General features: G+C 42.8%; 1 protein-coding gene across 1 annotated transcript in view; it reads left to right on the top strand.

The window, feature by feature from the left end:
- The first annotated feature begins 395 nt into the window (after window positions 1-395).
- The window catches only part of RNF4 (ring finger protein 4), a 39,682-nt gene continuing 14,586 nt past the window's right edge, over window positions 396-25,491 (top strand). The window contains exons 1-6 of the mRNA XM_073342718.2: window positions 396-1,467; window positions 3,249-3,315; window positions 4,433-15,229; window positions 15,767-15,887; window positions 18,592-18,671; window positions 20,370-20,379. Of these exons, the coding sequence (XP_073198819.1) occupies window positions 15,170-15,229; window positions 15,767-15,887; window positions 18,592-18,671; window positions 20,370-20,379 (271 nt within the window). The 5' untranslated portion in view covers window positions 396-1,467; window positions 3,249-3,315; window positions 4,433-15,169. The remainder of the gene's footprint in view (window positions 1,468-3,248; window positions 3,316-4,432; window positions 15,230-15,766; window positions 15,888-18,591; window positions 18,672-20,369; window positions 20,380-25,491) is intronic.

The raw sequence follows: 25,491 nt of genomic DNA, 5'->3' as shown, positions 1-25,491 counted from the left end.
CTTCCCCCCCCCTCCCCCGCAGGAGACTGGCCTGTGGCCTCCCTTCCCCCCCCCCACGCGGGAGACTGGCCTGTAGCCTCCCTTCCCTTCTCCCTCGCTTTCTCCCCTCCCCCGCCCGGCGGGAGACTGGCCTGTAGCCTCCCTTCGCTTCCCCCCCTCCCCCGCAGGAGACTGGCCTGTGGCCTCCCTTCCCTTCTCCCCCCCCCCACGCGGGAGACTGGCCTGTAGCCTCCCTTCGCTTCTCCCTCGCTTCCCCCCCCCCCCCCCGCAGGAGACTGGCCTGTGGCCTCCTTTCGCTTCTCACTAGCTTCCCCCCCCTCCCCCGCAGGAGACTGGCCTGTGGCCTCCCTTCCCTTCTCTTCCCCCCCCCCCCTCCGCGGGAGACTGGCCTGTAGCCTCCCTTCGCTTCTCCCTCGCTTCCCCCCCCTCCCCCGCGGGAGACGGGCCTGTGGCCTCCCTTCGCTTCTCACTAGCTTCCCCCCTCCGGGAGACGGACCTGGGCCCTAGCCGGCCTCCAATTCCTCTGTCCCTGCCGCACCCCGTCCATCCCTGTCTCCAGATGTGCGTCTCCCCCGCCCCATCCCTGTCTCCAGATGTACGTGCTGTTACCTCCACTTCTTTCCTGCCCGTCTTAGAAGGAGGCAGGTCTTTGAGATCTGCTCTTCCCATTGTGTCCTTTCTCAGGGCAAGAACGACCTCTGAATGCTGCTCCCCTCCCCCAAAGTCTTGCTGATCATCCCATTGTCATAGAGGGAGAGGGGTCTGTCAGGCCATTGCCCCCATTAACCTTATCTTGTTTTCTCCCTCCCTGATGGCCCGGAGGGAATTGGGCTTGTAGGGATCACTGCCCCACCCCTTCAGTCCTGTTTCTGCTCCCTCACATGCCATACGGAAAGGGGGTGTGGTTATTGCTCCTTCCTGATCAACTCCTGAACTGACTGTGTATCATATCAGAGTGACAAGGAGGGTGAGGTAATATCTTTTATTGGACCAACTTCTGTTGGTGAGAGAAACAAGCTTTCGAGCTAACACAGAGCTCATCTTCAGGTTTGGGAAATGCAACAGAGAAGGGGGAGCCAGTGGAGGGATTCAGAGATAGGGGTGACATGGTTATAGCAATGAGCTAGGAAAATTATCTTTGCAGCAGCATTCTGAATGGGTATGAGTGGGGGAAGATTGCATTTTTCAAAGCTGGTTAGAAGAACGTTGCAGTATCGAGATGAGATTGGATGAGAGTTTTAGCTGTGTGGATGGATAGGAAAGGCCATATCTTAGAGATGTTACAGAGAAAGAATTGACAATATTTAGATATATCTTGGATATGAGGACCTAGAGAGAGATTCAAGTCAGGCTATGGGCCTGAGTGATGGGCAGGTTGGTCGTGGTGGTGGTCAAAGTGATCAAGAAAGGAGGTGGTGAAATCTCCAAGGCTGAGGCATTAGCATTTCATGTTTTCCTGATTGTCAGGTATGTTGTTTTTGTACATTGTCTTACTAAACCCTGTACATAAATTGGTTAGTCTCTAAGGTGCCACTAGTACTCCTTTTCTTCCTGTACAGATTGAACATTTTAACTGAACATTGAAACCTGACCAGCTAACATGTTAAAATTTGCCTAGTCTACTTTGGGTTTCAATGCTTGTGTTAATACACCTTTATTCCTAGTGTAGACAAGTCCCTAGCATAGATGAGCCATCAGCATTTTAAGCAATGTCATCTAACCACTCAGAGCAAGGCTGATTGACAAGGTGCCTAAAATGTTAGTATGCATCCCAGTGTTGTAAATGCTGGTGGAACTGAACTGGTGGTGTTAATAGAAGAAATAGTCTGTAAAACCTTCTCTAGTGTAAACAAGGCCTACTGTCAGGGAAATAGCACTTGGCTAGCAGGAACTGTGCTCTGTGTCAGTCAGAATAGTGTTTTAATTGTAGCGTATTCATGACGCAGCTGTAACAAAGTCACTACAGAAGGATTGTAAGACAACAATAGTAGCAATGTGTGGCGAACTCTTGAATTTGAGGGAGGAATGTGGTGTGGCTTTCCTTGTACTACCTCATCCTACAATTTAATACAGATTTTGCTATGAGATGCAATGAAAGGTTAAAGATATTCAGTAGTCTGTTAAACAGCTGCTTTTCTTTCTAGGTCAAGGTTTATCAAAAACTCAGAATCATTTAAGCTTCATAAATTAGAAACTGAGCGTTGTCTACATGCCACTTTTTTACTGAGACTAATAGTATATTTCTGGGCCAAAATCAAAAGTATTCAGTTACATTCATATCCCTATAGAAAGTTCTCCCAAATGAAGAAAAAAAAACCAAAAAACCCCACCACCAGAAGTGAAACTTCAGCTTCTCCAAGTTCTCTTTAAAGCCAATTTTAGGAACTTACAACTACCAAGGCTGTATCAGAAACAGCCAGGCATTTTATGTAACTAGACATTCCTTTCATGCACCAACAATTTGATTAATTTGAAACTACTTTTTTGTTTTGGGTTCCAGACCAATATTCTATTATGCGTCTGGTTGTTAGATGACCTGGAAAAGGAGTGTTCCGCATGTTCACATATAAAAAAGGTTTCATGTCTTTTTTAAGATTCTAGCCCCTCTCCCCCCGCCCTGCCCCACCAGTTCTTTTAACCAGGGCTCCTTGTGAAACTAGAGAACTGGAGTACAAGGTTATTTTAGTATTTAATACAACATGGGCAGAGGTGGACTGCTCAAATTTTCAGAGCCTTGCACAGATACAAATTTATATCAGTCAATATTAATCGGTATGAGCGGAACCACAGGGCACTTCTGGGAACTGCAGCGGCGAAAGGAGCAGAAGGTGGGGGCCACCACTCCCAGGAGCTAGCACCCCACGCTGACAGCTCCTCCAGCACAGCAGTACTGCCTCCCGCCTCACCCACTGAGGTGGGCCCCAGGTTCACCAGCAGCTGTCCCTGGTCTTGCTCTTGTGTTCATGCGGTGCGCATGCCCCCAGAGGGGAGATGCAGATAGCTGCGTGGAAGGGCTTGGGGCGGGGCTGCGGGTGGTACAGCTGCACCAAAGGAGCTGCAGGCGCAGGGCACTGGCTCCTGGAGCAGCAGCCGCTCCACATTTGGCTCCTTTCACTGCTGCCCTGTGGTTCCATGGATACCAATTTATATCCACAGATATCCGCATCTTCTGCATCAGTTAATTTCTGTAACTCTTTGACCTGGGACAAAGTTAAAATTCAGTGTCTTTCTTTTCTTTTTTGTTTTAGGTCTGCATTTTTATTTGAAGTGCTGTAGCTTTGTTAAGGGGACTAGTGTCCTGAATTCTTTTGACAGGTATGTTGCTGGAGACTGCATGTAATCTTCCTCCTCGACCCGGGTGTGTACACACACTCATGCTTCCCCTTCAGAGTATTTTCCCCAACTGGAGGCACAGGGATCTCAAATGACTTTTTCTAAAGTGTTGCTTCATGAAGGTACCCTATTATGTGAGCAGTAGTCCCTGCCCCCTGTGAAAGTACAAAGACATCATGCAACCTACTCCCTGCCTTCCCAAATATTTCTAAGGAAAATTCATTTATTTTCTAAGGAAAATTTATTTAGCCCCATCAGTATATCTGTAGAGTAGCTTCAACTGCAGAATAAAACATACACATTATTCAATGGACCCAATAATACAATGTAGCCACCAAAGTGACCTTTAACTGCAGTTCCAACTATGTTTCAATGCAAACCATTTCAACCTAAAACTGATGCCTAACATACATCAAAAGCATTACCTTCAGTTACAAACTAGTGTTTTTAGCTGTAGCCTACTTTTATCTGCTTACTTTAACCTAATCCTGGCCCTGATGCAATAGCTTCTTGAGTGGACCCAAGAAAACATTGCTGGTAGAAAAGAACGGAGAGCAACTGTTCAGTATTAAAATATCTAGGAAAGCAGTTCCCACAGAGAAATAATAATGAAATCCTTAGGGCCCCCACAAGTTACAAACCAGACCACTATAAAATTCTGGTAAAACTCCACTTGAAGATGTTCTCTTCTTAGTTATTAACCTAGGCAACAATCCTTCAAAAGTTATGCATGTGCGTAAATCTTACATACCAAGTAATCCCACGCTATGAGCAGTTCCCTATTAGTGGGTGCATATGTCTTTGCAGGACTGGGGTCATAATTTTTCACATTTAACTTCCCCTCTACCTCTCTCTTCCTTGTTGTGAAAGGAAGAAACTGAGTTTAAAGTTGTCATTGAAAGTGCTCATGAAGGCAGTACAATTGAGAATGTAATAGTTGTCTGTTGACCAATGGTCCATCTCTTCTGCTGGACAGTTGCAGATGCTTCAGTGGGAAGGTCTTTTTATGTTTTTAAGAAAATAACTACGCTTGGCAGAATTTTATTTTTCATGTTTGTTTTTTAAGCATTTTTTTATTTTTATCAATTTATTTTCACAGGTGCAGAAAATACTAAAGGTCAGACAATATTTAATAACTTCCATTGTTGTATGCGGTGGTGTTGTAGCTGTGTTGGTCCCAGGATATGAGACACAAGCTGGGTGAGGTAATAACTTTTATTGGACCAACTTCTGTTGGTGAGAGTCAAGCTTACACAGAGCTCTTCTTCAAGTCAGGAAAACGTACTCAGTGTCACAGCTAAGTAAAAGACGGAACAGATTGTTTAGCATAACATCTGATGAAGTGAGCTGTAGCTCACAAAAGCTTATGCTCAAATAAATTGGTTAGTCTCTAAGGTGCCACAAGTACTCCTTTTCTTTTTGCGAATACAGACTAACACGTCTGTTACTCTGAAAGCTAGCATAACTAGCTGACGCATATGTAAGGGACCATCTGAGGTGAAGTGGCCCATTAACACCTGTCTAGTCATAAGGCCTGGCCTGTTAACACCTCTCTAATCATCATGGCTCACAGTTGTTATCAGGGCAATTAATGCACTGGATGAGGTACACCACATGTGATATGCATGTGTAGGACCCATGAATCTTGAAAAAGTGTTGTGGGAGGTGTTGATCATTGTAGCAGTAGAGATATGTCTGCAGGTTTTGCATCTGTTGTTCTGGCAAGATCTGATGCCACTTGGAGTTTGTGTGTCCTGGTTTGTGAGGAGTTTGCTTCTGATGATGAGCTTGGAGAGGCTGAGGAGTTGTTTGAAGGCCAGAAGAGGTGGTTCAGGAAAGATTTCTTTCAGGATGGGGTCCCCATTAAGTATGGGTTGTAGCTATTTGGGTTCTAGTGTGGGGTGTTAGGCGACAACTAGGGGTAGGAGAGCTTTTTATTTCTGTAATAAGCAGGTTTTCTCTGTGTATTTGGGTGGTCTGTTCTATGATGCAGCTTACTTCTCTAGGGGATAAAGACATTGGGTTTATGGCTTATTACAACAAGCTATAACTCACTAACCCAACCCTCCCCACAGCTAGCTCCCCCTCTTCCTTTCCCTCCCTGTGACTGGAGGGGTGTTAACAGGCCACTTCACTTCAAATGTTCCCTTGAAATGTGTGTTAACTAGTAATGCTAAACAATCTGTTCCACCTTGTATTTAGCTGAGATGCTGTGTACCTTTCCTGGATCTAAGGAAGAGAGATCTGTTACTTCACCTACCTTGTCTCTCTAATATTAAATAATAGTTGATGTTGAGACTCAAAGTTAAAACTTTATAACCTTTGAAACACAAATTGTCAACATATGTCGAAATATACAAAGTAAATAGCCTTAAATAAAACTCCAGTAAGTTCTCAAGCAGCATTTTTCTTATTTTGCCTATTTATAAGTTTCAACTATTGGTAGAAGTATTTTTTTTTCCATCAGTTTGTGTGTGTACAATGAAATTAACACTTATGGATAAAAAAATCCTTATGGACCTAAAATAATATAGCATAATGGTCAGTTTGGCAATAAGAGACCTATGGGGAAAACTGATAGTCTGTCATGCACCGTGAATATTAATATCCATTTTCATCCTATCTAGTATTGGATATTAGAATAAATGTCTAATCTTGCTTTTTAAGTTCTTTGCTATGACATCTCTTGGCAATTAACTCTGTGGGTTACATATGCAGTCTCTTAAACTTTAGTTTTCCCTTATGCCAAAAGTCAGAAGTTGGGAATGGGCAACAGGGGATGGATCACTTGATGATTACCTGTTCTGTTCATTCCCTCTGGGGCACCTGGCATTGGCCACTGTCAGAAGACAGAATACTAGCCTAGATGGACCTTTGGTGTGACCCAGTATGGCCGTTCTTATGTTCAAAACTTAATAACAGCAGCTTAAAAGTGTAGGCTTTTAAAAAAAAAAAATTTTTTAGTCACTTGCCTGATTTTAAAAAGTGCTGAGTACCTAGCAGCTCCCATTGAAGTTATTGAAAATCTGGCTACTTGCTCAAGACCTTAACTTCAGGGACCCACTGCTTTAAATCTTGGCCTTGGTTTTCCTACAATAGATGCACCCAATCAATCTTCCCTGTGCCATATATTATTTTATAAAATCATGTTACTGCTTATTCTTTTCACTAACTTGATCCTTTTGAGATTGTTTGCTTTAAGGACTAGAGTGAGTTCATGCAACCATCTAATGCTTAGAGGTAGATGTCTTTCTGCATATCTGGATAAACTGGGCAGCTAAGAATCTTATACATGATTCAGAGACTGTTTGCAGAAGATTTAGATAGATATTTTTAAACAAGAAGTTAGAATTTGCTGAATGGAGCAAAGATTTCCAAGATCCTAAAATCTCCAGTCTGAACTTGTTTATACCCACAGTTTTACCTTGTTCTGATGCTGAAGATGACCCACAAAAGAGAATTTGGGGTTGTACACTTGTTTCTTTCTGATATATAAACAGACAAAAAGTGGGGTTTTAAAGGTATTTTTCTGCTTATTTAACCTTAGAAATAGCAGTTGTCTGGTCTTGCTGGAATTTTGACATGGAGGACTCTATGCATATGGACTATTACTTTCTTGGCCCTTAGTTGAAGGCGTACTGTTCAGTTTTTCTTTCAACTGTTTGTTTTAGGTGTTCGTGTAAAAATATTTGTTAAATAAAACAGACTTTTAAATAATATTTTAAAAACCGCCACTCTTCAGTTAGTCAGGTTTAATTTTCATGGATTTGCTGGTGTCATGAATTATTCTCTGGTAATCCATTAGTCTTCTAGGGCAGACAAGGCCTGAATTTCTAATATTCAGTATCAAGGGGCAAAACTGCACAAACCAGCTCTTCTTTTTGGGGTTAAAACCAAGCAAGAAAAGTTATAGCCCCCAAAGAACAATTTTTTTACAACATTCTGAGAAAAAATGGGGTTGTAGTCATATGAGATTCCATATGTAACCTTAACTGTAGGGTTTGCTTCTGTAAATGGAAAAGCTGTATACTGTTAATCTGTGTTCAGAGAACTTTATCAAATAAGACGCTTACCAAAAAATTAACCTTTGGCTGTTGTAGCAATGCTTCTCCACTTTGTAGTTATGAAAACTTGCATAGCACTGGTGAAGTACTAAAGATGAATCATAATGCTGCATTTTTATCCTTGGTTTGTAAGGTCCTGGTACTTTGCTGTTTGAGTCAAGGTTGTATAGAGGGGAGGGAAAAAGATCTTACCCAATGTGAAGAAGCTATCATTAAACGTAACAGGAAACTATAATCTTATGCAACTGAATTTTTATTTATCATTCTGTTAACCACAAATTTGCAGAGGGAAACCTATATTACTACTAAGAGTGCTATTGTATGAGTTAATAGGTAGATATTTTTTTCTAGTTTTCCTGAAGAGTGTTTCAGAATAAACTGTATTTAAATTGCTTTTGAGTGCATATTTGGAAGTCTTCGCTAATGTCAGTGTATCTACTCAAATAGTTATTTTCAAACAATTAGTCCTAAATTGAAAGACACTTAGAAGTCCAAATAATTGCAAAGAGTAGACTTCAGAAGAAAGTGAGCAACTGGACTCCAATCTGAACTTTGCAGGTGTAACAGAAACTAAGGAAGATTCTTTAAATTATGTTTTAGCTTAATCTTTAAATGTCTCCTAATTAAGCTTGCCTACAGTTTTACAGATGCAAGCTTTACAATTCTGCTGGCATGAATTGGTATCTTCTGCATGTCAGTTTAAAAGTTAGTGTAATGTGGACTTTAAAAATATAGGCACGATAGGGTTTTGGAACTTGTTTCCTTTTGAGTTCAACTATCTTGAATGGCTTGTGTTGGTGCTGACCCACTGTGATATGGTGACAGTTTCTCAATAGTTGTCCAAATATAGCCATCTCTATAGATACAGATTGTCAACTCTGCTTCCACTGAGAGATCTGGCAGGAATTCCCAAAGGTAATCAGATTTGATCCTATGGCAACTGCAGATGTGCCTCAGGTACACCACTCTCCAATACCTATTCTTCTTCTTTTGTGTGCTTGCTCATGTCCATTCCGTATTAGGTGTGTGCACTCACCCAATGCACCACTGCCAGAAATTTTTCCCTTCGCAGTATCCATAGGGGATCAGCTCTGGTGCCCTCTGGAGTGGCACTCACATGGTGCAATATAAGGGGCGCCACCAGCTCCCCCACTCTCAGTTCCTTCTTCCTGCCAATCACAGTGCTGGAACGTCCTCTGCTTCGGCTAACATTAATTCTTCTCCATTCTTGTGAACTTTGCAGAACCTGTAATTTAGCTGTATATAGTTAGTAGTTGAATTAGTTACCCTTAATAGTAGTTCTTAAAGCCTTTGTTAGTCCCGAACGGCACTCAGCCTGGGGACGGGGCATGCTTTAAACCCTGTGATTGCTGCAGACAGCCCATACCTGTCAGCAATCCCCATAATAGCTGTCTTAGATACTTGGGCGAAAGGTATATAAGCGACAAGTGTCATATTTGCAAGTCCTTCAAACCCAGGACTAAAAAAGGAGTATGACAACCACCTTAGAGCACTTCGCATGGAGTCGGCACTCACTCCGGCACTGGAGCAGAGGTCCAACTTGGCACCGCTCCCCATCATGAGGGATGTCCCGCCACTGCCTGCTGCCCAAAGTCGTCACGCCTCAGTGCCAGAGAGGCAAGTTCAGCAGAACCCTTTTCGGTCCCCGGGCATTGGGCACTAACAGCAGGATTCAAGGCATACCTCACCGGTAGTCTGGCACAGACCCACCAGTGCACCAGCCTCCCTGGCAGGAACGCCTAGACCAACCCTTCACGCCACCAAGAGCTCAGTAGAGATCCTGGGAATATTGGGGGATTGAAGCCACCGGTCACCAGTATTCCATCATCAGACTCCAAGACGGGGATTGCTGTATTCGGGACAATACTCCCGGCAACCATCCTGTGATAGCTCCCAGTCCCGCTCGATTGAAATCGGGGTGTTTTTTTCGTTTGTTTGTTGGTTTGTTTTGTTTTTTTTTTTTTCCCCCTAGTTCTGCTTTTGGTCTGGAGCTCAGCTACTATAGTTATGGGAGCCGATAAAGACTCTAGATAGCTTTTGCTGTTCACCTCTCTGATGTCATCCCAGTTGCTTTGCTTATCCCTTATCTTTAAGCAGTGTAGAAGATGCTTTTTCAGCACATAAGATGCACTCATCTCAACTAGATATAGAAGTATGGCCATGACACACTGGGTTCCTCGCAACTACTCTTAGGAATTTTGCATTGAAATTGCATCTTGTCTAATGAACATTCTGGTCTGGAGAGGTTGTGTGAGTCTTTCTTGATGGATCATTGATGCTGCAAGCATGTGTTTTTTGTTGGGTTTTTTTTTTCCCCTTCTCTCCTCCCCTGCCACCTTTTTTTGGTCATTTGCAGGTCTGATGAAAGATAACCTAATGGCCTGAAGAAGTAGTCAGTCTGTAGCTGGATGATACCCTGTAATTATATATAGTTGAATTACATAGGATGTGCCATCTGGTCCAGATGCAATTCACCATCATGTCCTGCAGCATGCCTAAAAGCACTCCTGAGCTCCTCTACGCTCATCATGTAGCCTTCAAGGCAGTCTGAAACAACTAGGGCCTTGAAGGACCAGAATCAAGGTCGCTGAGCTTAATCTGGTGCAGATTAGTGTCAGTTTAGCTCATTTCATTTGACGGTAATGCAGTAGATTCACTTATTACTACAAGAACAATAGCTGAACTGCTGCCAAGCTATAATGACATTTTGGGGCAGAACAACCTTGGCAGCTAAATTCAACCCCTTAATGCCAGAGACAGGCAGAGCAGCCATGTCATTATCTTTATGGACAAACCGTTGCTTTGTTCTGACATCAAGACACACATCTAAATTCAGATAATTTTAAGGGAATAGGTTCTGTTACGGAATCCTTCTAGGGATGCCCAAATGTCTTAGCCAGCAGTCTATTAAACATCTCTGTCCACCTTTTTTTTTTTTAACCAGGAGGTTTAGCCATTCTGCTTACTACTTGGGTGGTGGTTTTAAAACATGGGAAGAAATATCTTATCCTTCCCACTAAAAAAGAAATGCTGCTGTTTTCATGTTTGAAGCCAGGCTATTCATTCTCTTTCCTTCTGTAAGCTGCAACTTCTGGGTTCCATTTGTTTTATTTTGGAGACACCCACATGTAGCTATTCAGTTTCCATATATTTGAATCTGGAGATGGGTATCTCCTGGAGAAAAGATAATTACTTGTCTGTAATACTTGCTTGCTGAAGATGGTCAGTTTTGGATTAACAGTCCCCAACCCTGACTCTGCCCTCAAATTTGGTGGTTCTGTAATTTGTATGCACACATAATTTGCTCCTTCTAAGGGTACGTCTACAGTACAAAATTATTCAAAATTATTCTATTCGAATTTTCGGAAGCAATTTTATACATTTGGTCTTCTGTGTCCCCACTAAAGCACGTGAATTTGGCGGAGTGCATCCACAGTACCAATGCTAGCATCGAATGTCGGAGTGGTGCACTGTGGGTAGCTATCGCACAGTTCCTGCAGTCCCTGCTGCCCATTGGAATTCTGGGTTAAGCTCCCAGTGCATGATGGGGCAAAAACATTCTCATGGGTGTTTCTGGGTGTGTGTTGTCAGTCGCTCCTCCCTTCGTGAAAGCTACAGCAGACAATCCTTTCGCACCTTTTTGGCGTGCAGATGCCATACTGCTTTCAGCAGATGGTGCACCGCTGCTCTCCTGCTGCTATGAATCTACCTAGCACTTCCTCTCATCTTCCTATGTAATCTCTAGTATCTACTTTCTCTTCCTTATTGAACGCTTCCGCTGCCAACTCTGCTTTCCCGCTCTTGCTGTGCTACGGAGCTTCTCCACGTTGTCTGTCCTGGGCTCCTTCCTCCGTGAAAGCTACAGAAGACAACCATTTCCTGCCTTTTTTTGGCTGTCGTGAACTGAACAGCACCTCTTCCGCTGCCACTCTGCTCTCCTATGTTTCATGCCCTTTTTCCAGGATTACCCGTGCAGGCGCCATAGCCATGGAGCCAGCTCAGATCTCCACTGCAGTTTTGACCATTGGAAATACCTCGCGCATTATCCAGCAGTATGTGCAGTACCTGCGAAACCGGGTGAGGAAGCGACGACAGCGCGATTACGATAGTGATGAGGACATGGACCGGATGTTCCTAGAAGCACAGCATGTGGCGATTGTGAGATCATGGTGGTATTGGGCCAGGTTCATGCTGTGCAATGCTGATTTGGGGCCCGGGAAACAAGCACAGATTGGTGGGACCACACAATGTTGCAGGTATGGGATGGTTCCCAGTGGCTGAGAAACTTTTGTATGCGTAGGGCCACTTTCATGGAACTTGGACTTGCTGTCCCCTGCCCTGAAGCACAAAGACACCAAAATGAGAGCAGCCCTCACAGATGAGAAGCGAGTGGCCATAGCCCTGTGGAAGTTTGCAGTGCCCATCAGCTGCCGGTCAGTTGGGAATCAGTTTGGAGTGGGGAAATCGACTGTCGGGGCTGCTGTGCTGCAAGTAGCCAATGCAATCATTGACTGGCTGCTATCAAGGGTATTGACTTTGGGAAATGTACAGACCATTGTGGATGGCTTTAATGCGCTGGGGTTCCCTAACTGCGGCGGGGCGACAGACGGAACACATATCCCTATCTTGGCCCCGGAACACCGGGGCGGCCAGTACATAAACCTCAAGGGGTACTTTTCCGTGGTGCTGCAAGCACTGGTGGATCACAAGGGACATTTCACCGACATCAATGTGAGATGGCCAGGAAAGGTGCATGAAGCTTGCATCTTCAGGAACTCTGGTCTGTTTGAACAGCTGCAGGAAGGGACTTACTTCCCAGACCAGAAAATTACTGTTGGGCATGTTGAAATGCCTATAGTTACCCTCTGGGACCCAGCCTACCCCTTAATGCCATGGCTCATGAAGCCGTACACAGGCACTCTGGACAGTAGTAAGGAGCAGTTCAACTCTAGGCTGAGCAAGTGCAAAATGGTGCTAGAATGCGCTTTTGGACGTTTGAAAGTGCGCTGGTGCAGTTTACTGACTCGGTTAGATCTCAGCACAACCAGTATTCCAATTGTAATTGCTGCTTGTTGTGTGCGCCCCAATATCTGCGAGAGTTAGGGGGAAACCTTTATGGTGGGGTGGGAGGTAGAAGCAACTCGCCTGGTGGCCAGTTTCACACAGCCAGATAACAGGGTGATTAGAAGAGCGCAGCAGGGCTCTCAGAGAAGCTTTGAAAGCCAGTTTCATGACTGGCCAGGGTACAGTGTGACAGTTGTTTGTTTCTCTTAAAGTTACCCACCATACATTTTTATATATATATATATAATGAAAGGAAATAAAGTCACAATTGTTTAAAAACCGTTCTTTATTATTTGTTGCACAAAACATTGAGAGAAATCAGAAGCAAGACGGGGGAGGGGAGGTACTGGGTTGGGCGGGTGGAGGAGGAGGAAAAGATAAGTCCAGAAACCAAATAAAAAATTAGGATATGTCAGCTTTCTGCTGCTTGTGCAATTCTCTGGGGTTGACTGTGTGGGTCCCCGTAGCCCACCTCCCTCCAACCCCCCCCACCCTGTTCTTGGGCATCTGGGTGAGGAGGCTATGGAACTTGGAGAGGAGGGAGGGCAGTTATATAGGGGCTGCAGCGGCAGTCTGTGGTCTTGCTGCCTTTCCCACATTAGATCCACCATATAGTGGAGCATGTCCGTTTGCTTCCCCCATGAGCTTGACTGTAGCATCCTGCCTGCTCTCATTGTGCACATCCCTCCTCTCTTCGTATTCATGTAACGCTTTACATGACTCCACAATTGTATGCCTGCACGCATTCAGCTGGGCCCTATCAGTGCAGGAGGACTGCATGAGCTCGGCAAATATGTTGTCCCGAGTTGTTTTTTTCCGCCTTCTAATCTAGGCCGGCCAACCTCTGGGATGGAGTAGATAGGGACCACATTGAAACATTTGCACCTGCTGCAGGAGGAGAAAAAGGGAGGGTAGTATTTTAAAAGATACATTTTTAGAGAGCAAAGGGGACACTGTTTCTCAATGAAACAGGCAATTCATTGTACACAGCACATGTTCTTTCTGTACAAGGTCACATTTTGCCTCTTCTACTGAAGTGCCTGCCACTTTGGTATGAGTAAGCCGCCACATGCGGCCGGGCAAGCCCTAGGGGCATGCGGGATTCTGCTTCTTTTGCATTGATTTCAATGCTTTCAAACTGCCGGTCCCCCTTTCCCATAGCAAGCAATGCCTGGTGGGTTTGCCATATAAAAGGAGGGCCTGTGGTCTCTTTAGGATGATCGCTTCACACAACACCCTCTCCCCCACACACTCACCTACTGCGGGGCTCCGATGAGGCTCTGAGCAGGGACAAGCCCTTTAACCTAAACGCGAACAGCCCGGTGCAGCTGGGTTTCCCCCCACCGTGTGGTTCCGATCAAGCTCTCACTCACCAGAAGTGCCTTCTCCAGGGTCATGGTCCGGGAGCATGCCTTGGGAGTGGGGGGAGGCTATTGGCTCCAGCGTTAAGAATAGTTCCTGGCTCGAGGGAAAAACTGATTCCCCACTTGCTGCCTGTGCACCGTCGTCCTCCTCTTAGTCCTCCAAAAATTCATCCTCCTCGCTCCGTGCTACTTCCCTCTTGCAGGTGTCCACGGACAGTGATGGGGTAGTGGTGGCGTCACCCCCCATAATTGCATGCAGCTGACGGTAGAAGCAGCATGTATGGGGCTGTGACCCAGAGCACCCGTTCGCCTCCTTGGCTTTTTGGTACGCTTGCCTGAGCGTCTTGATTTTTGTACAACACTGCTGTGTGTCCCTGGAGTAGCCTCTTTCTGTCATGGCCCTGGAGTCTTTAGCATACGTATTTGCATTTATTTTTTTTGGAACGTAGTTCTGCCATAACAGATTCGTCTCCCCAGCATGTGATGAGATCCAGTACCTCCTGTTCAGACCATGCTGGAGCTCATCTGCGAATCCGGGACTGCATGGTCTCTTGTGATGGTGGACTCTGCAATTGCCTGTGATGGTGGACTGTGCTGACGGTGACCAAAGAGGAAATTCAAAAGTCCCCGGGGCTTTTACTGTCTACATAGCTAGTGCATTGGAGTTGAGTGTTGTCCAGAGTGGTCACAAGGGAGCATTCTGGGATAGCTCCCAGAGGCCGATAACGTCGAATTGTGTCCATAGTACCTGTAACCCGGAACTGCAATCTCAATTTTAGCGCTACTCCACTTGCTGAGGTGGAGTACAAAAATCGGATTAAAGAGCCCTTTAAATCGAAAAAACTGGTTTGGTCGTGTGGACGGAATCAGTTTTATTTCAAAGTAACTCAGCTAATTCCGAAATAACCGCATACTGTAGACCAGGCCTTAGAATTACCACTTCTTGTTTCAAAGGAAACCTCATTTGGGCTTTTAGGTACTTTCCCAATACAATAATAAACTGACATTGGATTGTAGGTGTTGGGAGTAGGAGAGCATAGCAAGTTTTTGAGACATACCTTTGGATGCCTCAGAGGCTCAAATCTTCAACTATGGGAGTTCCTGACTGGTCTCATGCAAGAAGCGTTGACTCAAAAATGGGAATCCGTAGAGATGGCTGTACTTAGGAGAGCAAGAATTACAGGTAGGTAATCTTCTCTCTCCTTTTCTTTATAGGTTTGGAAGAGCAACATTCTAAGATACTGAAAAATCTGGACTTTTAGTTATATACTTCCTAAAGAAATATAAAGCGTTGAAAATTGTAGCCTCCTTGCAGTTTATTTTATGGTATTTGTACCTCTTACTTTTTTCTGTATTTTATATTCAAGAAACAGCATGAGCACAGTAAGTATTTTCTTAATGAAGTAAATGCATAACTGATTATCTAGTTCTTTATCATTTTTAGACTTGTAGCCACTTGTGCCATTTCAAAACATAATGTGTGGTCTGAACAACCTGAAGAAAACAGATTGTAATAAAAGTAAATTAAGATGCAATGTAATCCCATATTCTATCCTGATTAAATTTAATATCTCTAGCTATTGTTAGTATTACTCAAATAAATAAACACCCTTAATGTTGGGGAATAGTCCTGTTTTTGTCCAAACTAACTGAAGAAGTCAGTTTGAATCTAACAGTTGATGTAATCATGAAATAGCCCTCTTGATCACCAGTGATCACAGAAAGCACCTTTCCTGCCTGGCCCAACTGGTAAGAATCATTGTGGTGATGCCTTTACTTTGGCATTTCCAATTCAGATATTGGAATGAATCTGTACAAAACCATGTATGCAGTTAGCAGCAATTAAAAACATTCTATCAAGATCAGGTCTGCATTAATACTAGCTTTTAAAAAACAAACAAATATTCTTTTTTCTCTTAGACTCAAAGAAAACGTCGTGGAGGAGCCATCAATTCTAGGCAAACTCAGAAACGAAACAGACTGGTAGCTTCAGCGACAGAAATGGCTTCAGAAGCAGAGCCAATAGAACTTGAAGAAAGCGGTAAGCCTTATTTTTTCCATTTAAAAAAAAATTTTTTGCTTCTGGAGTGTTGGGAGCCCAGTTCACATGCAGAGGCAGATTATGGGTTTGGGGGTGGTCCCTCCCCACCTCTTTGCCTGCAGTCCCCCCTGTCTCCCCACCCCCCCAGGCTCCTGCCTCCCACTGTTCAGATGTACTTTTATCAAAGTAAAGCTTCCAAATCCAATTCTTAAAGGGGGGCAGGGGGAGAAATGCTCATTGAAGGATAGCCAGTACAGAATATTGGTGTCCATCGAACTTCCTAATCCTAAACAGTTTAGAGGATGGGTAGAAATTTGGTCTACTATTATTCAGGCTCGGACTCTTCAAGATAGAGGCCTTCAGACAACTTGTTTCTCAAAAAAGTAGCACAACAGCGTTAGAAATGTAGAGGCTTTTTCTTAGCCTTCTGAATGTACCCACGACATAGGGAAGGATAGCAAAGAGAGGTCCTGGTGGCCAAATTTAGGCTGCTAGGTAAGAGATTGAAGTCTAGGGCCTCCTTGGTAACATGCTCTGAGATGCTTCCAGTTCCATGCACAGGGCCAGTTACGCAGAATTGCAGGCTCTCAATGCATAGATGAGACAATGGTGTAGGGAGGAGGGGTTTAGACTTATTAGGAACTGGGGACACTTTTGGGAAAGGGGGAGCCTATACAGGAAAGATGGGCTCCACCTAAACCAAAATGGAACCAGATTGCTGGCACTTAAAATTCTAAAGGTCATAGAGCAGTTTTTAAACTAAGGGTTGGCGGAAAACCAACATGTGCGGAAGAGCACATGGTTCAGACAGAGACATCCCTAAGGGGAGGATCTATTAATGGAGATTCTCTATGTTCTAGTAAGGAGGAAAGGATGGAAAATGATAAAATACAAGTAGATCAATGAGAAACAGTCAAATTAAAAAAAAGTCCCATTCAATTACATCATGTAATGGCAGACAGCTAAAAGGTGACAAGTTTTTAAAGTGCTTATGTACCAATCCTAGAAGTCTAAATAATAAGATGGGTAAACTAGAGTGCCTCATATTAAATGAGGATATTGATATAATAGGCATCACAGAAATTTGGTGGCATGAGGATAATCACTGGGACACAGTAATACCAGGGGTACAAAATATATCGGAAGGACAGAACAAGTCGTGCTGGTGGGGGAGTGGCACTTCATGTGAAAGTGTAGAATCAAATGAAGTACAAATCTTAAATGAACCAAACTGTACCATAGAATCTCTATGGATAGTAATTCCATGCTCTAATAATAAGAATATAGCAGTAGGGACATATTACTGGCCAACTGACCAGGATCATGATAGTGACTATGAAATGCTCAGGGAGATTAGAGAGGCTATTAAGATAAAAAACTCAATAATAATGGGGGATTTCAACTATCCCTGCATTGATTGAGTGCATGTCACCACAGGACAGGATGCAGAGAGAAAGTTTCTTGACACCTTAAATGATTGCTTTTTGGAGCAGCTGGTCCTGGAACCCACAAGAGGAGAGGCAATTCTTGATTTAGTCCTAAGTAGAGCACAGGATCTGGTCGAAGAGGTGAATACTGCTGGACCGCTTGGTATTATTGACCATAATATAATTAAATTTAACATCCCTGTGGCAGGAAAAACACCACAGCAGCCCAACACTGTCACATTTAATTTAAAAAAAGGAAACTACATAAAAATGAGGAGGTTAGTTAAACAGAAATTAAAAGGTACAGCGCCAGAAGTGAAATCTCCGCAAGCTGTGTGGAAACTTTTTAGACACCATAATAGAGGCTCAACTTAAATGTATACCCAAAAATAAAAAAGCATAAGAGAACCAAAAAAGAGCCACTACAGCTAAAGACCAAAGTAAGAGAAGCCGTGAGAGGCAAAAAGGCATCCTTTAAAAAGTGGAAGTTAAAATCTAGTGAGGAAAATAGAAAGGAGCATAAACTCTGGCAAATGAAGTGTAAAAATATAATTAGGAAGGCCAAAAAAGAATTTGAGGAACAGCTAGCCAAGGACTCAAAAAGTAATAGCAAAAAAATGTGTAAGTACATCAGAAGCAGGAATCCTGCTAAACACCCAGTAGTGCCACTGGACAATCGAGATGTTGGGGGAAGAGATTCGTTGTTAGATCTTTTGAGGCAAAGTAAGCAGCAGTGTCTAGAAAGTGATAGAATTGCACCTTCTCTTATTTGACAGTGCATTTGAAGGTTCATGCAGGCCTTCATAAAAGGGAATACCTGAAGTCAGAACATTTAAAGCATGATGATGGGGAAATTCCTGGGTATTACCAAATAAACTTCTGTAGAAACAGTGTTCCTCTCTTCACAGTATTAAAGTAATACATCCAGTTTTATTGATACTTGCCTCACACAAGTTATCACACAAAAAAAGTTTAAGAAAATGAAGTGTGTGCACGGCGTGGGGGGCGGGGGAGAACAACCGCTGCAGTTTCTCTGTTGCTGCAAATCAAGACACGCAAAAGTAGTATTAACTCTCCAAGCATTTTAATGAGGGTCGAGAGCCTGAGAGAAGTGTTCAATGTCTGTCTTAAAGGAGAAGGGTGGGGAGGGAACACAAACTATCAGCATTTAGTAAATGGTAGCATTCTGTCGGTTCATGCCTGACTCTTGTTGTGGAGTGGCAGGTGCTATACAGCTCTACATGCATGATCTTGACTCTTATCATTGTATTTTTAAGCTGGTGAAGAAGTAGTAGATCTCACATGTGAATCTTCTGAACCTGTAGTAGTTGATCTAACTCACAATGATTCTGTTGTGGTAAGTAACTGTCGGTGCACTTACCGAAATACTCTGGTCAAATTAGGTTAATGCTGTGCTTCTTAGAGGTTAGAACTTGGAAGGCAACTAAAGCCACAATTAGATATCCCAGACTATGTTATCAAAATGGTCTGATAAAGGTAATGCATTGATGGTGTAGGTAAACCCAGCAGCCATTATTTGTATAATGCATCTCCCACAGCCTTGGACACTAGAACATCTTACAGGGATTATACCAGTGCACTCCTTGAAAAGTATCTTCGTGAAATGTCATATAAAAATGCAAACTAGAGTCAGTAATGTCCCTCTTTAAGCACAAATTTCATCTGTGTTTAAATGATAACATATCAGGCTTTTTATTAAAAAATAAAAGTTCTAAATAACTGAAAACTGCCCATTTCTTGTTCTTGAACACACAGTTCTGAATAGTGTACATGATGACCGCCCTCAGTGCATGTTCCTAAACGATAATGGAGTACTGTCAGTGTTACTTTAAATCGAACGCTTTGAGGAAACTTGCTTCGCTACTGTGTCAGGCACTTGTGGAGGATAGTCAGGACTTTCTGAAAGGGCATATTGGTAACCTGCTTGAAGTAAAGAAATGTGGAAGATTGTGGGTTTAAGATGTTGAATAATATTTTATTGAAATGGATTTTCTACTATCATTGTTTCAAGATATGTGCATCAAACAAAATGGATATATTGAATGTCAGTCTGACAAGAATTGGGGACATAATGAAAAGAGATGGTAGACCAAAACTTTAAAATGGATTCCTAAAGTTCAGCTCATTGGTCCTTAGTTTGACACCTTCCTAAGTGTCCTGCCTTGTGAACATGCATTGACTAGGTGCTCATCACTTTTGAAAATATGCCATTTTTGAGGTGTCAGAATATGGACTAATGAGCTGAACTTTATGTGGGTTTTTTTTTTTTGTTGTTTTTTTTTAAATTGACCATAATTTTTGTAGTATGATGCGACAGACAAAAGCTCACCTATATAGATATGGAAAAAGAGTTTACTACAACAAAAGTCTTAAAGCCCAAAATTCAATATCAATTGCACAGAAACCATGTTTCATGATACAGCACTCAGGTTTAATGGAAAACTGAGAAACTTGTTATAGTACACTGTAGATGCAGTCAAACTGCACAGGAAAAAAATGCTATCGGATGAACGAGATACAAGGGTGGGATTTTCAAAAGTACTCAGCATTGGCCTATTTCTGCTCCTGTTGATGTAAGTGGTAAAGTGAGGTCAATGAAGTAGTTCTGAAAATCCCACACAAGTTGTCTGAGGAAAATTAATCCCTTTTTGAAGGGGTTCTAAATTTGTTGAGCTTTCAATCCTAATATTGACTGAGAATTGCAACTTAAAACAAACTACAGTACTGATGGCTTGCATCTGTTACCGTAGTACGGGTGATGAACTGTTAAGTCACAACAAGATTTTACGTTATCTTCCATGAGGGTGCATGGCCAACACCATTAGCTTGACTTCCAGAGCTGGTGACATGTTTCCAGCAATTCACATGATTATTGCTCTACCTCATGCCTCCTGGCTCTGCTTATACAGCTACAAACAAATAAGAATGAACATAGCTATGGTCTTTTGAGATGTTTGTCTATAATGCATATATGTGCACAACAAAGTCTAATTGTGGTTTTTTTATTCTCTTCTCTCCCTCTTGTTAATACAAGATTGTTGAAGGTGAGTAGTCATGTTTCATGTATTCCCAACTGATAACAGAATTGTGACCATTTTGTAATGCTGTATGGTATGTGCACACCTTGCTACCTAGAATACGCTTTCCACCAGCCTCCCTTTAAAATTGTCTCACTTGTTTGTCTTCAGGCATATATTGCTTATATTGTCAAACTAAATTAGTCAGTGAAACCAAATCAAATGTATTGTTTTTAATTACTGGTATTCAACGTACTCATGCTAAGGAAACACTCCCAGGGTTTATACTACTAGTTTAATACAAAGCCTGAAGATTTAATGTGCTGTATCAGCACTTATCTCACGAAATAATCCCAATGTTGTTATTGTCCCTTGATACAATTCTCAACACTTTTACCACACATGGTAGTGGATATAGTTTGGGAAAATAGAATAAACTTGAAGATATAATAATTTGTTGGTCTGCAATAACTTGGCCAAAATCTCAAATGCTCCCTCCAATTGGACTTCACAGTCCCCTGGCATATGTACATGTGGTGGGACACTACTACGGCTTTCTACTAAAGTCTTTATAGAGAAATGCTCATTTCAATACTCCATATATTACAGACACAAAACTTAAAAGAACATTAAGTTTGCAAAGTCAGGAAATGCCAAAAGTACAGTTGTCCGTGCAATCTTTCTTCACTCCCCTTGTTCATAGGTATGATAGTTTTCAGTTACCTGATCAGATTATACATTTTCCACAGAACCTCTGTCTCATTCAGTGCACTGAATGATGATGCACAGGAATGAATCAAGGTTAAGTGGTAAATTATGCTGTTGTCTGTTGGACCTTTGCCTCTTGCCTTTCAGAAATTGAAATGTATGTAGTGAATGAGGCAGAAGACTCCAGGGAGAGAGGATAATCTCGTGATCTATGGCACTGAATGCTGCCCTGGAGTATTTGATTCTATTCCACCTTTATCTGATTCTGTGGAATTTACTTAAACCAAATTTTACAAAGGTGGCCATTAATAGTGTGCTCATTTTCTAAGTGCCCAACCTGTGATAGTTGAGGCCTGACTCCTGGATGTGCTGAACACTCTCAGCTGCAACTGAAGTCAGTGGAACCTCTATTCTGAATATACCCAGTGCTATAAAATGCTGAATAGTGTGAAAAATCAGGTCCTTGGGTCTCAAGTTGGGCATCCTACCAATGAGATTAGTGAAACAGAAATTAAAAGGTACAGCATCAAAAGTAATATCCCTGCAAGCTGCATGGAAACTTTTTAAAGACACCATAATAGAGGCTCCACTTAAATGTATGCCCCAAATTAAAAAACATAGTAAGAGAACCAAAAAAGAGCCACCATTGCTAATCAACAAAGTAAGAGAAGCAGTGAGAGGCAAAAAGACATCCTTTTAAAAAGTGGAATTTAAAAGCTAGTGAGGAAAATAGAAAGGCATGTAAACTTTGGCAAATGAAGTGTAAAAATATAATTAGGAAGGCCAAAAAACAGTTAGAAGAATAGCTAACCAAAGACTCAAAAAGTAATCTCAAAAAAAATTTTAAGTACATAAGAACAGGAAGCCTGCTAAACAGCCAGTGGGGCCACTTGACGATTGACATGCTAAAGGATCACTCAAGGATGATAGGGCCATTGTGGAGAAACTAAATGAATTCTTTGCTTTGGTCTTCACAGTTGAGGAGGTGAGGGAGATTCCCAAACCTGAGCCATTCTTTTTAGGTGACAAATCTGAGGACCTATCCCAGATTGAGATGTCATTAGAGAAAGTTTTAGAACAAATTGATCAATTAAACAGTAATAAGTCACTAGGACCAGATGGTATTCACCATAGGGTTCTGAAGGAACTCAAATGTGAAATTGCAGGACTCCTAACTATAGTCTGTAGCATGTCATTTAAATCAGCTTCTGTACTAAATGACTGGAGAATAGCTAATGTGATGCCAATTTTTAAAAAGAGCTCTAGAGGTGATCCTGGCAATTACAGGATGGTAAACCTGACTTCAGTACCAGGCAAACTGGTTGAAACTATAGTAAAGAACAGTATTGTTAGATGAACATAATTTGTTGGCGAAGAGTCAACATGGTTTTTGTAAAGGGAAATCATGCCTCACCAATCTACTAGAATTCTTTGAGGGGGTCAACAAGGTGGACAAGGGGGATCCAGTGGATATAGTGTAGTTGGATTTTCAGAAAGCCTTTCCAAGGCTCTGAAGCAAAGTAAGCAGTCATGGGATAAGAGGGAAGGTCCTTTCATGGATTGGTAACTGGTTAACAGATAAGAAACAAAGGGTAGGAATAAATGGTCAGTTTTCAGACTGGAGAGAGGTAAATAGTGGTGTCCCTCAGGGGTTTGTACTGGGCCCAGTCCTTTTCAACATATTCCTAAATGATTTGGAAAAAGGGGTAAACAGTGAGGTGGCAAAATTTGCACATGATACAAAACTACTCAAGATAGTTAAGTCCCGGGCAGACTGCAAAGAGCTACAAAAGAATCTCTCAGAACTGGGTGACTGGGCAACCAAATGACAGATGAAATTCAATGTTGATAAATGCAAAGTAGTGCACATTGGAAAACATAATCCCAACTATACATATAAAATGATGGGGTCTAAATTAGCTGTTACCACTCAAGAAAGAGATCTTGGAGTCATTGTGGATAGTTCTCTGAAAACATCCACTCAATGTGCAGTGGCATTCAAAAAACTGAACGCAATGTTGGGAATCATTAAGAAAGGGATAGATAATAAGACAAAGTATCATATTGCCTCTATATAAATCCATAGTACGCCCACATCTTGAATACTCCGTGCCAATGTGGTCGCCCCATCTCAAAAAAGATAAATTGGAAAAGGTTCAGAAAAGAGCAACAAAAATTATTAGGGGAATGGAACTGCTGTCATATGAAGGAGAGATTAATAAGACTGGGACTTTTCTATTTGGAAAAGAGACGACTAAGGGGGGATATGATAGAGATCTATAAAAATATGACTGGTGTAGAGAAAGTAAATAAGGAAGTGTTATTTACTCCTTCTCCTAACACAAGAACTAGGGGTTACCACATGAAATTAATAGGCAGCAGGTTTAAAACAAACAAAAGGAAGTATTTTTTTCACACAACACACAGTCAACCTGTGGAACTCCTTTCCAGAGGACATTGTTAAAGCCAAGACTGTAACAGGGTTCAAAAAAGAACTAGATACATTCTTGGAGGATAGATCCATCAATGGCTATTAGCCAGGATTGGCAGGGATAATTTCCCTAGCCTCTGTTTGCCAGAAGCTGAGAATGGGCAACAGGGGAAGGATCACTTGAATACCTGTTCTTTTCATTCTCTCTGGGGACCCTGGCATTGGCCACTGTCGGAAGACAGGGTACTGGGCTAGATGGACCTTTTGTCTGACCCAGTATGGCTGTTCTTATCCAAAATTAGTGGATGCTCTTGACTTTAATTTCTGTTTGCCTTAGTTCCTGGTAAATAAGGCCAATAATACCATCTTATCTCACCAGGATTTGGTGAAGACAAATTCATTTAACATTTGAGACATACACCAATACTACTGTGATGAGCGTCATGGAAAAAGACCATGATGAAACTTAGCATTTTGTATGTAGGGCAAGATATAAAGGGGGTGTCATAAATAAGATGTTACGATGCATGTAAAAATAAATATTGAATAGCTGCTTATTCAGTGAGCACAGTCTTTCCTGTGCACTGATTGAGGCAGACATCCTATGGAAAAAGCATGGAATCATAATAAAGACTGTATCATAATGTGAGTACAGAAGGGGACAGAATTAAGGTTATACCTTTATTCTGGCATTTCCGAACTATTGAGCACTTGACTTTGTAACATTGTCATTCTTTTGACGTGTTTTTATGTCATTTTCTAAATTTTAAAAAAGGCAAACAAGAAAATTCCATTTTTTGGGGACCATTATGGTCCCTAACTGCATCATTAACAGGATAGGACCCTTTAGATCCACAGTACAGAATTCTGCAATTTGAGATAACTGCCGATGGCTTATGGGAAGTTCAGTCAGCACATTGGAGCTGTGTGGTCATGAAGAAGGTTATTTTTAGTCACGGGTATCTTTAGTAAAAGTCATGGAGAGGTCATGGGCAGTAAACAAAAATTCATGGCCCGTGACCTGTCCATGACTTGTACTATATACTCCTGAATAAATATTGGGGGAAGAGGGGTGGTCTAGGGTGTTGTATGGGTGCTCGGGGTGGGGGGACCCAGGGAGTGCTGCGGGTGTTTATTGGGGAGTGGGCAGGACCCCCTGCTTGGAGTTTATGGGGATTGATGGGGCTTGCAGACTCCCTACGTGGCTCCTCACAGCTCCCCAGAAGCAGCAGCATGTCCCTCCCTCAGCTCTGCGCACTGCCCCTTCCCCAAGTGTCGGCTCTGCAGCTCCCATTGGCCGGGAACCACGGGGGCGGTGCCTGTGGGTGGAGGCAGCGTGCGGAGCTAGGAGCTGAGGGAGCGACATGTTGCCACTTCCGGGGAGCCGTCCAAGGTAAGTGCTGCCCAGAGCCCTCACCCCTTCCCATGCCCCAACCCCCACTCCTGAGCCCCCTCACACATCCGAACTCCTGCTGCTGCTAGGGGTGGAGGGCATGGTGGCCTGAGACTGCCCCAGTAGCAGCTGGTGTGGCTGGCCCAGGGGCTGCCTGAGCTGCTCAGGTGGTCCCTGGGCCAGCTGCACCTGCCGCTGCAGAAGTCACGGAGGTCATGGAATTCGTGACAAACTCATAGCCTTAGTCATGAAGTATGGTCAGTTTAAATGGAATCTCCTGAGAGTTCCGGTACCAACTCTAACAAGCTTCTGCTAAGCATGTGCAAACAGACTTTTTTTCAGAAATTTATAAATTGGACAAACTTGGGTGTATTTTTCATTGAGCTGGCAAAAGCCAAACTGGTGACACCAGTGACCAAACGCGCGCACACACACACACACACGCCCTCCCACAGTGAAATGTCAATACTCTACTCCAAAGCATGAAGGCAATAGAGTTTCTCAGTGAAGCTGTGTACAGTTTTTTTTAATCTTCAAGGTTGTGTTCCCTAACCTGTTTTCAGAAATAGTCAAACTGTTTTGCTGAAATTTTCTAAAATATTCGTCC

This window comes from Lepidochelys kempii, chromosome 4 (genome assembly GCF_965140285.1).
Source record: "Lepidochelys kempii isolate rLepKem1 chromosome 4, rLepKem1.hap1, whole genome shotgun sequence".
Classification (NCBI taxonomy): Eukaryota; Metazoa; Chordata; order Testudines; family Cheloniidae; genus Lepidochelys; species Lepidochelys kempii.
The sequence above is the reverse complement of the archived record's forward strand: the minus strand, read 5'-3'. Positions and strand labels throughout refer to the sequence as shown.